Source organism: Populus euphratica, unplaced genomic scaffold (genome assembly GCF_000495115.2).
Source record: "Populus euphratica unplaced genomic scaffold, PopEup_1.0 scaffold40.1, whole genome shotgun sequence".
Classification (NCBI taxonomy): domain Eukaryota; kingdom Viridiplantae; phylum Streptophyta; class Magnoliopsida; order Malpighiales; family Salicaceae; genus Populus; species Populus euphratica.
Window position 1 is genome coordinate 127,822 of NW_011499912.1, and position 14,352 is coordinate 142,173.

Genomic DNA, 14,352 nt, shown 5'->3' on the forward strand with positions numbered 1-14,352 from the left:
TTTTTTTTTTTTTTAATGAAGTTATCACTAACTTGGCGCCTGGAATCTCTCTTGTCTTTGAAGTAGCAAAAGCCATACTAATTTTGGTTCTCTTTAGACAGTTTTTTCCTACCTCGAATGATGAATGTTGTTCTGGAATGCATATACGCAAAGCAAAGAAATTGCATCTCTTTCAATCAACATCAACCCTTTTCAAGGATAGGTAAATACCATCGACAAGGTGTCTTATCGACAGCAAATATGCAATCCAAATACAAATTTCTCTCCATTATTTATTTAATAAAACACTCGTAAAAGTGACAAAAACATGTATCCAAGAAGAACTAGCTTGTCCCTAGTTTTATCCCACGGGAAGAGGATTGATTGATTACACGAAATGCTAACCAACTCTCGATATCCAACACTGAAAAGGCAGCAACTCATGCTGTGTTTAACGTATAATTGCGTTTCAAGTCTTGTTTTAAAGCTAGAATAATCACAAACAATTCCCACAGAATCTATAAAAAGGAACAGGGGAGGAAGGAAAACAAAAGAATTGTATTTTTTGGGTGTGATCTTCACACTCGTTGCTGAAAGTGCAGGAGGGTTTGCCTTGTCTTGCACGGTGACCTCATTCATATCTACCTCTGGGGTCCATTGCAATAAAGTATCAATATATGGTCGATATGGGAAAAGACAATTTTACAGATCTTCATCACACATCTAAATATATACATGGCACATCATCATCCACTCCTCGATGATGTATCAATTTTGTCTGGAGACCCAGAACCCGATTCAAATCCCTCCACTCGTCACTCCACCTGTAGGGCTAGATCCGAATCGATCAAGATGGTGCCCATGGCCATGAAGAGGGAAAACATTAAAGGAACTCAAACCACCCCACTCGGGACCATGGCCTCTGAAATCTCCCAAATCTCCTGCAACTTGATTCTCTGCTAAAATTTAGTAGCCGTCAATTTCCTGTAAATGACGAGAATGGCCCCTGGCCTCGGTTTCGAGAAAAGGGTTTCAATTTTGTTCTTATTTTTCTCACCAGGGCAGAGGAAAGCTTACTGTAGAGGATACTATTTGCAGAACACTCACCGTGCATGGCAATGAGATGGTGATGATAGGCGGTGTGATTAGTGAGATTTTTGGGAAACTGGTAATTGGTTAACAGCGAGGATTGTTGCTTTTAATACAATGGCTCCTGCAACATAGAATCTTCCTTTATAGATTTGAAGAAATCGTAGGTTTCCTAGAGGCTAGGTAGAGATAGATACTAGATATACTGAAACAGTGTAATCATCGAGGAGAGGAGAGTATTTTATAAGATTATGTGGAAGGATGTCTCTGTTGTTTGCCCCTCCTAAGTTCTACTCACATTTTACTGCGCGTGTTGCTTGTCACGCCCATGGATCATTAGATTACCATGTATTTTTTTTATTAAAGCAGTGCCATTTTATTTTATTTCTAAATCTTGTTAATGTTGATGTTGATGCAGCTAGGTTATAACCTGGTTTTAAATTGCGTCTCATTAAAAAAAATATTTTTTTAATATTTTTTAATAATATATACTAATATTATAAATAAAAGAATTTTAATATATTTTTAATAAAAAATACATAATGTATTTTGTATCTCAATATTAAGCACATCCTAAATATAATCAAGAATAAACTTTTAAGTATTTTATAGATCAACCTTCTAGGTCAAGCGAAGTTGAACAACCTTATGATATTTTACCGGGAAAAACCATGATGATTATTTTAACATTTATCAAGAATATATAAGGTGTGGGTATTTCATTGCAATGTTGGGTGGTATGTTAGGCTTTTTCATATTTTTTGCACAATAAAAACACATTTTAATCCTCAATATCAACAAAATTTGGAGTTGGTGATAATTTTTTTTTAACTTTTAATAAGTTTTTTAAATAATAAAAATACTTCTATCTCACGAATAAAAGATAATTGGGCTGTTGGCAAAAAGTTTTTTACGTTTCTTCTTCTCTTAACATATAGTTAAAATATATTATTGATATTAAAAAGGATAAAAAAATAAGCTTTGCATTTTAGGGTATTTTTATACTTTTATATGAGGGTTTTTATATATATATAACGAGTAGAGCTAGGGTATTTTGATATTTTCATGTTTGCTTTTTGAATTTTTATTTAAAAATATTGTTAACATATTTATGTTGTGGATCAATTAGTGAATGGCGACGACGCCATTTGAACAACATATGTATGTCACTAGGTGTCCTACATAACCTTTTGCCATGTTTTTGGAAGCGCTATTATGTCTTATGCAGTACATGATGATACATGATAATCAAAATATTATTTTTTTTGTTTTTTTATTTTCTCTTCCATGTCAAATAAAATGAATGATTATCTGTTTTGTTTTTACCTTTTCAATTTCAGTCATTATTCTTTTTATTTCTTATCTAGTTCTTACTTTTTTTATAAAAATTTTATTTATTTTCAATTTAGTCTTAAAATTACAATTTCTCATATATTTATTTTTCATTCATGTCTTTATTCTTACCATTTTTAATTTATTTTCGTGGCCTTCTAGTTAAAATTTTATTAACTTTTAATTTTATCATTTAACGAAATTTGTTTATTTTTTACTTCTCAATTCCAATGCTTGTTATTTTGTTTATTTTCTTTTTAATTTTTTAATTAAAATATTATAAATATTTATAACACGTGGCAAATCACGGGTTAAATAATTAGTTAGATTTAAAGTTATCCAGCATCTTAGACCTTGTTAAAAGCTGATTCATTTCAGTAGATCCCAAATACATTTCTATACATGAACTGTGTGTTTTTTATGATTTTATTTTCTCTAACCATGACAGATTTAAACTTCGATATCTGTGAATGAAACAAGTTAACAACCCTTCAACAATCATGCAAGCTTTTCAGATTGCTGATCTATCATTGGTTGACTACAGGATTGAAAGACATTAATTCAATGATTTGCAGGGATTCAGGTCAAAAAAAGAGATCTATTTTGATATTCTTCTCCGACGTTTTTTTGTTTCCTTGTTGCAGCATTGCCAGTCGCAAAGAAAATCCGGTGAACAACTGTGGATAGTTGACGTCTTTAAAGCGTAAAGAAGGTGTTTTTTTTGACTTCACACAAGGAAACAAATCATCATGTGTAAAGCAGATTACCACCAATAAAGCTCTTTAGATTTATTAGATTTCGTTTACACGCAAGAGGGACTTTTTCGATGAATGAATTTTTGAATTCGAGATTGATGTACTAATTAACTTAGATTCTCCTCCTCATGAAAACCATTCATTCCACACCCTTTCAAGGGGGAAGCATATTTTTTAAACACGAATCTAGAATGACTTGAGGAAGGCTTGTATCACGTGTAAGGGGTTGTTGATAAGAGTTTTTTTTAATTAAAATAATATTTTTTTGAATTTTTCAGAAAAAACACTAAATAATTTTGATCAGATTAACTTTAAATTATTTTAAAAAAAAAACTCAATTTATAATAAAAAAAAACAAGTGGATTAGATCCTAGATCATCCATCGTGGATCAGGTGATGCTTGATAATAATGGGAGTAACATGTCAATGCTTCAAATAATTGTTTTTTTCCCCCTTGCTTCTGCCTTAAGATAAGCAAGAAAACATCATTTATGGAAGAAAATTGATTCCTGAATTATATAACTTAGGATACGAATCCAACTTCCTCTTTCGCCTCGGGAAAATATGGTACCTGAAACCACCAATTGACATGTTTCAGAGAATCTCAAGAGGTAGAATCATTGAATGCTTATACAAATTTCATTACATTTTATATGTGTTGAAGAATTATTTCGTATATATAATAACGTTAATCTTTATTTTCATTGTGAAATCATTAAATACTTTCGAAAAAAATATACTCTATAAGGCATCCCAGAGGAAAAAAGAAAAGGAAACAAAAAAAAAAGAGGATGGGACAAGATGATGGAAGCGTCAAGCAAGCAACTGGAAATGTGGGCTCAAGTTGAGGGTGACCAAGAGTGTTTTGCACGTGCTTTAATAACGCGTGCTAGCCTAGCACAAGAACAGTGCATTGGATTGGCCAACATAAATAGACAAAATAGTTAGTATTTAATACACACTGATCATCTTTTGCTCTCTTAGATTGCATTGATAAGAGAAAGATTTGATCTTTAGCTCAGTTTAGGAGGGAAAAAAGAATTTGTAAAGAATTCCCATTTGGTTAGCAAAATTCCATTTCACAGATACAGAGACAGCAGAGAAGAGAAGCCGTGACTCTTCGAAGTGTTTAGGTGCTTATATTAACACACTCTTCCACAAGCTCTATGACCTCATTTGAGGATTCGAGAATTAAGGAAAGAGGGAGAAAGAGAGAGAGCAGAGAAACAATGTTTGCAGCAGAGAATGGACTCAAAGGTGACCCAAGACTACAAGGCATCTCTGAAGCTATTAGGGTGGTGCCTCACTTCCCTAAACCAGGTCTGATTTCTTTCTTTCTTTCTGTGTTTTCTTCCTCTTGTTATCAGTGTTTGGTTGCTAAGCTTTTTATTGTTTGACAGGGATAATGTTTCAGGATATAACAACTCTGTTGCTGGATCACAAGGCTTTTAAGGACACAGTGGATATCTTTGTTGATCGCTATAGAGACATGGGCATTTCTGTTGTTGCTGGTAGCTTATTAGCCAACCCTCCCTTTTCTTTCCCTCTTCTTCTTCTTTTTTGGTGAGGGCTTGTTTTCAAAAAGTGGTTAATTACCGGGACAAAGGAAGAGAGGATTATGGGAATTGGTGATTTTCTTGTGTTTCATGCCTGGATTTTGGCTTATTTAATTTTCTCGTCTGTGGGGTGTTGACTTTGGCCTTTCAAATTGCATAAATAAAAGGCTGTTTCAAGATTTCTTAGTCAAAGTTTTTGGTGGTTTTTTGGAAGGGTCTTTATCACGTAGGAAATCTAGTACCACCGGGATTTCTTGGTTAAATGAAAGTTTTTGTTGACTATTCATCTAGGAAACAAGCTGTTCGATAATGATGTTTCCATTTGGCTCTATTGTTTTTCATGTTGGATGTTTTATTAATTTCTCATGTTGGCAAGTTTCGTGTAGGAGTTGAAGCTAGAGGGTTCATGTTTGGCCCAGCAATTGCCTTAGCTATTGGTGCAAAGTTTGTACCTTTAAGAAAACCCAGAAAGTTGCCAGGTACTTCCATGTTTATCTCGGAGCTGCAACTGTGCTTCTGCTGCACTTTTTTTAAAATGTTGAGGATAGGGGTAGCTTGTTTTGGTCCATCAACTTCAATGCCGTAGGGAGAGCATTTGAGTTTTCATGCAACTTAAATCATCTTTTAAAGTTCTGTATTCATGCCTGAGACTGTATTTTAATAGACAGTAGATCTCAATTTGAAGCTGCAGCTTAGTTCTAGTTTTGAATATGGGAATTTCCTTTTGTAACAGTCCATATCAAATCTCTTTTGGCTGGTAAATTAATGCGTTGTGTTGCATTCATTCCCCTCTGCTCTCGCAGAAGTTTAAGCAAGAATCTTATTGTAATAGTGTTCCAAAATGCTGATTATGCAGGCGAAGTGATTGCTGAAGCATACGAGCTGGAATATGGAACTGATTGTCTAGAAATGCATGTTGGTGCTGTTGAGCCTGGCGAGCGTGCAATTGTAATAGATGATCTGGTAGCTACAGGAGGGACCTTGTCAGCAGCCATAAGACTCTTGGGTACTGGCTTGCTCCTCCTTGACCCATGAAAACTATTTCTCTTCTGATTTTGTTTGCTTGGACCAAGTTTACTCTTTGCATAACTTATCTCACACTTGATGTTAATGTTTCCATAGAACGGATGGAAGCTGAAGTGGTTGAGTGTGCATGTGTCATTGGATTGCGGGAGGTCAAGGTAATGGCTTGTCTTCTCCTTGTATTTTGTGTGTTTTTTTTCTCCTACAAATACCTCCATGTTCCGATTCTTGCCCCGCAAATATAGTAGGTTGATCTTCTGAACATTTTGTTCCTTGCCAAATGAAATGGCTTTCAGGGACAGTGCAGGCTCAATGGCAAGCCACTTTATATCCTTGTGGAGCCACGCCAGATTGATAATTGTTGTTAAGGACAGGTACTCCTCTTCCTTTACTACGAAATTATTATAATTAACAAAATTTAGAAGAGACTGAATTCATTTTTATTGTATATATAAATTGACAGGAAAAGTTTGATCTATAATTACTCTGTAGTCTCTTATTTTGGCCACCGAATATTTTCCCCGTCTTTGGAGAAAGATTTTGGCCGCCGAACTTTTAAGAATGACAATAACACCAATTCTCCTATCCGAGTCCCCCTCGAAAACAATAAATTTGTTTTTCTCATGATATTTTAGGCCCCTGGCTTCCATGTAGGCTATACTCTTATTTTTAGCTTTATGTTTTTGTCGGCTGGACAAATTTTCAGTCTGCATTTGAACTTGATGAGATCTAATTTAAGAAATTTACAGGTCTTTCGAGTATGAATGTGCTCAGGCTGGGGCTGGTGTCTTAGCTGAAAAAGATGACGCTTGAGCCAACGGTGAAGATGTGTTGATATGTTTTTCTGCCGAGTTCAGGCTGCTGCTGCTGGGCACGACCCTCACAATGGTCATCCCGTATCATTCTTTTCCTAGTGGGATCATGAATCATTTTTAGGCTGTTATGACAGTTTTGAGAAAAAGAAAATCATGAATGAAAGGACTCGTTTATATATTGTTGATTAATGCTTAAATGATTCCTTGTCCTGGCCCATCTTTCCAACGCTCCCATATGTCTTGGTTTTTCATGTGAGAGAATTTGATATGCCTGGCTAGCTCATGCCCATTCATGTGGTGGTCTAGATTAGACGTCTCAAGTTCTTCATTTTCGTGATCCCATGCAATGAAATAGAAAGGGTTTCGCTTCTAAAAGCTACTTTACCTCTTTCTGTAATCAAATGATTCGACTTCTAAGTTTTCTTCGCACCAAAGAAGGAAATCAGGCCAGCCTAATCTATCATGATTTTGACTCCATAATGCTTTCGAGGTTGGTTCCTTGCTAACACAAGGATGTATCCGAAGGACTGTGGTGTTCGAACTCAGAATCGAAAGTTGAGATTCTTTCCTTTTATTTTCCCCAATTTTTAGGTCATAGCCTCACATTATTAAAAAAGGAAAAAAATGGAATGAGCCGAAGACCACCGCAATGTTTTGATTTGTGAGATGGCTTTGGAAAGGCACCGCTGGTTTGTGGTTCATCAGGTCTGGATGTCACCGATCCTGACCAGGTTCTCAGTATGGTGCCCTGCCAAACTGATAGGGTGGGTGGCATCCACACATGGTAAGAATCCGAGGTGAATTTGGGGCAAAATGAACGATTTTTTTTGCATCAAGACCACAGCCAGATTATCCATTTCTCATACTCTGAAACTTTGAACAGTTCTCTGAGATAGACATGAATCACATTTACTTGATGCTTATTCTCATCATTCCAGTTAAAAAAATAATAATAAAAAAATACATCTCTGGAGAGGCAATTTCTTTCAGACAACTCAATACGTGAAACCACAATTACATCGAGTTAATTTCTGGTTTAGTGAAATGAACAGTGCAAAACAGGTCACCCATTACCTCTAATCCTATTATAGTTTTGAAAGACGCCTTTTACTTCTTTTTAAAAAAATTACAATATTTAATATTCGACCATACTTTTTATCTTTCTACATGATTATTACTTGAAGGAGCCACGTCATTACTACTCCTAGAGATGCTGCCCATTTTAAGAGCACGTCGCATAGTAGAGTTCACCTGTTTTCTCAACATGGCATTATCAGTGAAGAGATTTGCCAACATATTCCTCAGTTCATCATCGGTTGATCTCAAGTTGTCGTCAGCAGCAGTGATTTTATCATCTTCAAATAATTGTTGTGCCTAACCAATAATTTGGGGAAAAAGAAAGTAGGTAAGACAGAAAAGGAATCGATGAAACCTACTTTTAAATTCATATTCAACAGGTGCTTCTAATTACTAAATACAGCTTTGATAGTATTAGTAGGAGGAGATCAAGTCTAGGTATCCTTTTAAATAATGAAAGAACCTAATGGTTCTACAGTGAAGAGGATTCTGTTTACCCCCACACACCCCCCCCCCCCCCCCCCCCAAAAAAAAAAAAAAAACAGATTGGAAATAGAAAGTACCTCCGTTAATAGATGGCCAATCTGATCATCAGATGTAGTCAACAAATCCAAAGCATCTGCCAGTGAAAAGTCCACAACAAAATTATCATCTTCACTCAACAAATTAACGTTGCATTCTTGCAGCTGGTCACACAGAATCATAAAATCACGTAGCAGTTTCTTCCGAGCAATTTTCCCATGCTCCTTCATTTCTCTTTCCTCATGAAGAAGTTTCTGGGGGGAAAAAACATGGCATCGAATCAGTGGAATATGAATCACTTGTAGTGGTTGGGACCAAAGGCAAAATATCAATCCGAGGCAAAAGATGTTTTGAAATGATGAAAATACAGGAATACGACTGGAAGGCATTTAGACATAACAGCAAGTTTTCTGGGACAACTGATGGCAGGAAATCATAGGAAAGTAATATTTAAAGCAAGATATACCTCCTAAATTGATTGGTTAATAATTTAATAAAAAAACAATGTATTTAGCTTGGGACTTGATAACTGACAGAAGCACGCAATGTGTTTGAATTTTGACCTGGACTTGAGGCTAGTTGTGTGAGTTAATGTAGCTCCCCATAAGACGAGAATTTCTCAAAAAACTTGATATAAAGCAATGGTACAGTAATAGGAGTGCATAAACAACCTCAACTTCAGATTTTTCCTTCAGTGATTGGCTAAGCTCCTGCTTTAATGTTGTCTGAGAATTTTTAAGGGATTTAAATTCTTTTGCAAGAAATTTAATATCTGCTTTGGATTTCGCTTCAAGTTCTTCATATCGCGTAGACAGATCCTCAAGTAGCTTTCTAGTAGTATCCAACTCCTCAAGTACCATGTCTTTCTCATGGTAGGTAGATGCCATTTGAAATTCTGTACTTGACTGCTCACCCTGTAATGGTTACATGAATCATAATCTTAATTTAAATCATTGAAAGGACCATCTTTCCCTTGATGTGGGGAATCTCCAAAAGAAACCAAGGAAATAAAAAACAAAAGTGAAACTTTGAAACCAGAATGATGGCTAATATGTAACCTCTTTTGACTTCAATTTCAGTTCCATTTCCAACGATTTCCGTCTCAATTCTTCCATATCCCACTGCATTTGGGTGAGCCTTTCCCTCTCAATCAAAATAGCTTGCTGCATATTTTCTTTATTTTTCTGTTTGTTAGTTTCGAGTTCCACCTCCAGATCCTTGACCTGAAGAGACCCAATGAGTAATATAAAAGAATAACATCAAAAGACATGCCAAAAGTTGAATCTTTGAGAGTTCAATAGCTATTACACTCTTGCATAGAAGTAAAAACCTTAAAACCTAGTGTACAATGAAGCATGAAGTAGAAATTGCGCCCATTCAGTTCACGGTTTACAAACATGCGGCAAAAAGGTGGCATATGCTAAGCTCATACAATTATGCTCAACATACCTTTGTTGTAAGGTAATCTTTTACGGCCATCTCCTGATTTAATCTTGATATGAGGTCTTCCATGTCTGTTTTAGCTGTGACTAGCCTCCGCTGCATCGTTAATAGAACCCTGTTCATTTTATGATGCTGATCCATAGGAAGTACTATGTGTGCATCACCTGAAAACTGCAGCTCTGCATTACCAACAACTTCTGCAGAGCTCAATACCTCAGCTATTCCTGGAAGGTCAAGAGATCCATCACCAGATGAATTTGGTATCCCAGTGTTTGATAATTCACTTCCTCGTAGAGAACTTCCGTCACTTCCAACACTCTCACTGGACAACTTTCTAACATGACCAAATGCCTTAGCAGGCCCTGGCTCAGAGAAAAGTTCCATCCCATTTCCAGGAAAAAATGAAGCTTTGGATGCATTTCCATTATATACATCTTTCGCTGTGACATTTTTTATATGCACACCGTGTGGTCTGTGCCTAGGAAGACCTTCTAGTTGCTCTAGAATAGTCTGTCCCATAAACAGTCCCTCATCAATGTTTGACATGCCATACTTCACAAGTTTTTCCATAGGACTGGTCAGATCTTCATCCAGTGCTAGATCCCCCAAGCCAATTCCAAAATTTTCATCTATTTCTAACCTAGGTGTTCCAAGATCAGATGTTTCATAAGCAGTATCACTACCATAATCTGATGCAATTGATGAACCGGTAGCAAGAGAACTTAAATTTGGAGGTATCTGAAGTGAGGAAGTTGAACTATCACCGGAGGGACTAGCTTCTGATGACTGCTGATTTACATCTTGGAATGCTGAAAAAATTACAGGAAATGTTAAGCACGATTTAACTCTTAAAGGGAAAAAAAAAACCCTTCCATTTTCAAAAAAGATGAGATTCGAGTGGATTATGCACTTTTACTTAAACAGACAAAGGAGGTAAGATGACACATACAAGACCTCGCAGCAGCTTCTAATTCAAGAAAGGATGCCACTGAAACACTTCTTGATAAATCAATGTCAGACAGCAGTTTTGTCATCCACTGCTCCAAAGAGTACCTTCTCTGCAACAAAACTAAGTCTTTTAAGAATATTGGTCACTTAAATGCAAACAAAATGAAGTTTTCAACGAAATGAAGTTTTCTTATTAACTTCCAAATAAATTAAATAAACTAACTAGCCAAGTCTGAACAAAATCCTCTTTTTCCTACAGTTTTCATTATCTTGCAACTATACCAAAATCCAGCTTAAAAAATAAGTGTTTGGATTGCTATAACTGAAAATATATAAAATTATATAGTTTTTGGTTTCCACTTATAATCAGCCACTTAAGCACAGCTAATTCTTCCAAAAGATATTTGTAATGATGTAATCAGCTTATATCAGCAGTTATGGGAATTTGCCTCTGTAGAATGAAGCGGCATTAGTGATAAGCAAAAATCAAGAATAAGTAAAAACAGATATGGTAAAAAAGTCCAAAACACATTATGTACCTCTTCCAAGAGTGCCCTGCTCTTCAAACGCAGAAGCCCCTTGGGTGGGGCTGGTGGGAGATTTTTTCTAGGAAATGCCTTCTTAAGCTGCAAAAGATAGCAAATAGCAAATATAAGAGGTGCAGGACCGAAGTGATTAAAGAATGCCAAATGGCCCTGACTACTTAAGTGAGTCAATTGTTCAAGTACTTTGACTTAACAAAGTGGATTAACCAATGTAGCAAAATGGAATAGAAATTTTGTACTTACATCAGTAAATAACTTCATAAAATCATTAAATCTTCTCAACACTCCACGCGTGGTTGTAACCCCTTCTGGTGATTGTAAACCGATCTGAACCCTGTAAAACTGCCCCTTAAGAATGTTAACATAAGATGTTCAAAGCTGGTGCATAGTCATTAACATGTACACATAAGCGCGGGAACAATATACAGACACAAGAATCCAAACCCAGATGAATTCACTGAGATTCTGGAAAGAATACAGTTACATTTGGCAAATGAATTCAACAAAATACACATTATGCACTTCCCAAACAAAGAAAACTGGATATATTAAGGTAACAAAAAATGCTTTTAACCAAAAAACTAAAACCTACCTATATAAAATGAAAATAAAATAATTCTTGCACTGATGGAATGAAATATGCAAATAGAAAAACAAGGAATGCTATTAACCTCTTTAACTACAATAGCATGCTTTGGAAACTGCCACTGGTTATTCCCTAGAGGAAGGTAAACCATAGTATTGGATGTCCGTATTGTTTGAAGCTTCCTAGAAATAAGTAACCAATCTAAATCATATTACAACAAATCCATGGAGATAGCATAATAACAACATCTAACCCTTAGTACAGATAAACACAGGAGAATCATTCAATTTGAGTACCACTACGGGATCTGAATCTCTTGATTTTGGGACCACGACCCAGGATGGTATAGCAACACAGTAACTCCATCCTGTTCTAGGATCATGAGGCCAAATGGTTTCTCGCCCACTCTGCAAAAATAAAAATAAAAAGAATTCTTATCCTTTCATGCATTGAAAATTTTTATTGAGCAGAAGAAGACTATAAAAAACCACGTGCATTTTGTTATCACAAAATGACAGTCAGTTACAGATGCAAAACCTCATTAGAAAAAAAGAAATCGATACATCTGTCATGGAAACAAAAAACAAAAGCTACATAAGGGATGCAAATATACCATTCTCTATGTTGTTCACAACATGACTTGACAAATTCAACAACTTCCAACCATCATTCTATAGATTTTCAAATTTCCTATCAAGTCTTCAAGCATCGTTCCTGGTTAAAAACACCATTTTCATTTACAACCTCTTGACTTGTCGATGCATGCTGCATGGTACTACCAGCAGACGCAAGACCCTCAATTCCAACAATGAAAAATCAAAGAAAAATAAACAAATAAACAACCAGAAATCCCATTCATATTTGTTAAATCAGCTCTTACTTAATAAGATGCACCGGGTTCTTTAGAATGCGATACTAAACCTACAGAGTTCTCCTGTGATCGCGATACTAAACACGCGATCCAAATTAGGACACACATGCCAAATGAAAACAACCAATTAAGCACGTGCCGAATTAAATCACAGAGTTGCTTCAATCGAGATACAATTAATAAGATTTGGCACATAAAATGCCAGTCCGGTTCGCCTAAATTAACTTCATACCAAGAATCATAACTTTCCATATGCAAAAAACAGCTAAACTAGTTCTAATTAAAACTTAATTATCCTCTTAATCAAACTCAGCGTTGACAAGATCCATCGATCAAATCACAATTCAGCAGCCACTTGATCAGTTCATACCGAGATAGTACTTAATTACAAAGAATTGTAAAAAAAATCCATGGAAATCTAATTAAGAAAAAAACAGATTAAAATAAAAACTAGTTTTGAAATTACACTACGTAATTAAATTAGATTAACAATTTTACCCATTTTCGAGGAGGAGGACTCCAATCCATCCCTAACGGCAGCGGCGAAGTCCCGTCGTGCCTGTGCTTTGGCGGACTCCGCAGCCTCTGCATCTTTCTCTATCTCTATAATTTGTTCTCTCTCTAACAGCTAAGAATCAACAAAGACTGACGCTGTGGAAACTCAAAATTTCAGTGTTCGATAAATATCTTTTTCTCTACGGATAAGATCGGAGAAACCGGAGGAACACTAAACGGAGAGAGATCACCGGATGGTGATCGTACAGTTTTATTGCATGAATCGGATTTCTTCCCTTTTTTTCTTCCGAGTGGTAAAGGAAGACGAAGGCTCGCGAGGATTAAGGGAAAGATAGACGTGGCTAGAGTGAGCGGAGAGTGAAATGTGACGTGTGAAGAACACACCTGCGGGCTTGCTTGCTTCGATTCTTGTTTTGTTTGTTGCGTCTGTTTTATCTTCTCTCTCTGTCTCGGTGGGGGAGAAAGAAAGGAAGGACACAGATGGTATATTAAGGCCACCAAAAAGACAATTCCACTTTTTTCATTTATTTTATTATTCATCTTATTTTTGTTTTTTCTGTTGGGGCTAATTTATACTTTTATATTTCTTTCCGTTCAACTGTCTCATGGTTACACTAATTCATAGTTATATAATTTGATCTTTATAATGATTTAAAATACTGGTTATGAAGTGCACATATTAATTTAAAATTATTTTATTTTATTTTAAAAAAATCTGAAACATTATTTTTTAAAAAAATAAAAAAATCAAACCATATTTTACTTGGATTTTAATTAATTGATTTGTTAATTCAACTGAATTTAACTGTATTAAACAATTTGTTTATTTTTATATTTAAAAAATAATTTTTTTTTCAAATTAATTATTTTAAAAATATTTTAAAAAATAATTTGTTTTTTCAAATTAATTTTCTTTAATATTTTCAGATTGTTTTAATACATGACTATTAAAAATAAACTTAAAAATATATTATTTAATGTATTTTTAAATAAAAATATTTTAAAAAATAATTGCTATTACAAAATTAAATATGTTTGAAATGATATTTTAAATATCCGAATTTTTAGATAAATCCATAAAATTAAGTAAAATTTAACAACAATGCGATAATCCTACATTGGCTCAGCTTCCGCCTTTGTAAGATGGTTGGTTATGGTTCTAATGCATTTGTTTTTAATTTTTTAAGTATTAATGAAAATATATGTTTTCATTTTTTTAAAAAAATATCCTATTTAGTGTTTTAGGTGCATATTTAGTATTGTTGTGTTTTAAAGCAAAATTCTTTTAAATTGAT

The 14,352-nt window shown here is 35.0% G+C and overlaps 2 protein-coding genes across 4 annotated transcripts; one reads left to right on the top strand and one right to left on the bottom strand.

Annotated features, from left to right (window-relative positions):
• Nucleotides 1-4,099: 4,099 nt before the first annotated feature.
• Nucleotides 4,100-6,764, top strand: LOC105134037 (adenine phosphoribosyltransferase 5). Its single transcript, XM_011038274.1, has 7 exons — nt 4,100-4,475; nt 4,556-4,666; nt 5,098-5,190; nt 5,568-5,717; nt 5,834-5,892; nt 6,031-6,108; nt 6,484-6,764. Exons 1-6 carry the CDS (start codon nt 4,322-4,324, stop codon nt 6,100-6,102), a joined length of 639 nt encoding a protein of 212 aa, XP_011036576.1. The 5' UTR covers nt 4,100-4,321; the 3' UTR covers nt 6,103-6,108; nt 6,484-6,764.
• Nucleotides 6,765-7,457: 693 nt separating this feature from the next.
• LOC105134038 (cingulin-like protein 1) lies at nt 7,458-13,525 on the bottom strand. Of its 3 annotated transcripts, XM_011038275.1 has the most exons (10): nt 13,040-13,525; nt 11,967-12,077; nt 11,328-11,426; nt 11,079-11,165; nt 10,541-10,649; nt 9,598-10,400; nt 9,207-9,371; nt 8,820-9,062; nt 8,190-8,402; nt 7,458-7,923 (listed from the first exon to the last, which is right to left on the bottom strand). In XM_011038275.1, the coding sequence occupies exons 1-10, from the start codon at nt 13,130-13,132 to the stop codon at nt 7,705-7,707; spliced, it is 2,142 nt and encodes a 713-aa protein (XP_011036577.1). In that variant the 5' UTR covers nt 13,133-13,525; the 3' UTR covers nt 7,458-7,704. The 3 variants fall into 3 exon arrangements, with proteins under 3 accessions (XP_011036577.1, XP_011036579.1, XP_011036578.1); XM_011038277.1 differs by lacking the exon at nt 13,040-13,525 and having other exon boundaries at nt 11,328-11,418; nt 11,967-12,048; XM_011038276.1 differs by lacking the exon at nt 13,040-13,525 and having other exon boundaries at nt 11,924-12,011.
• Nucleotides 13,526-14,352: the final 827 nt, after the last annotated feature.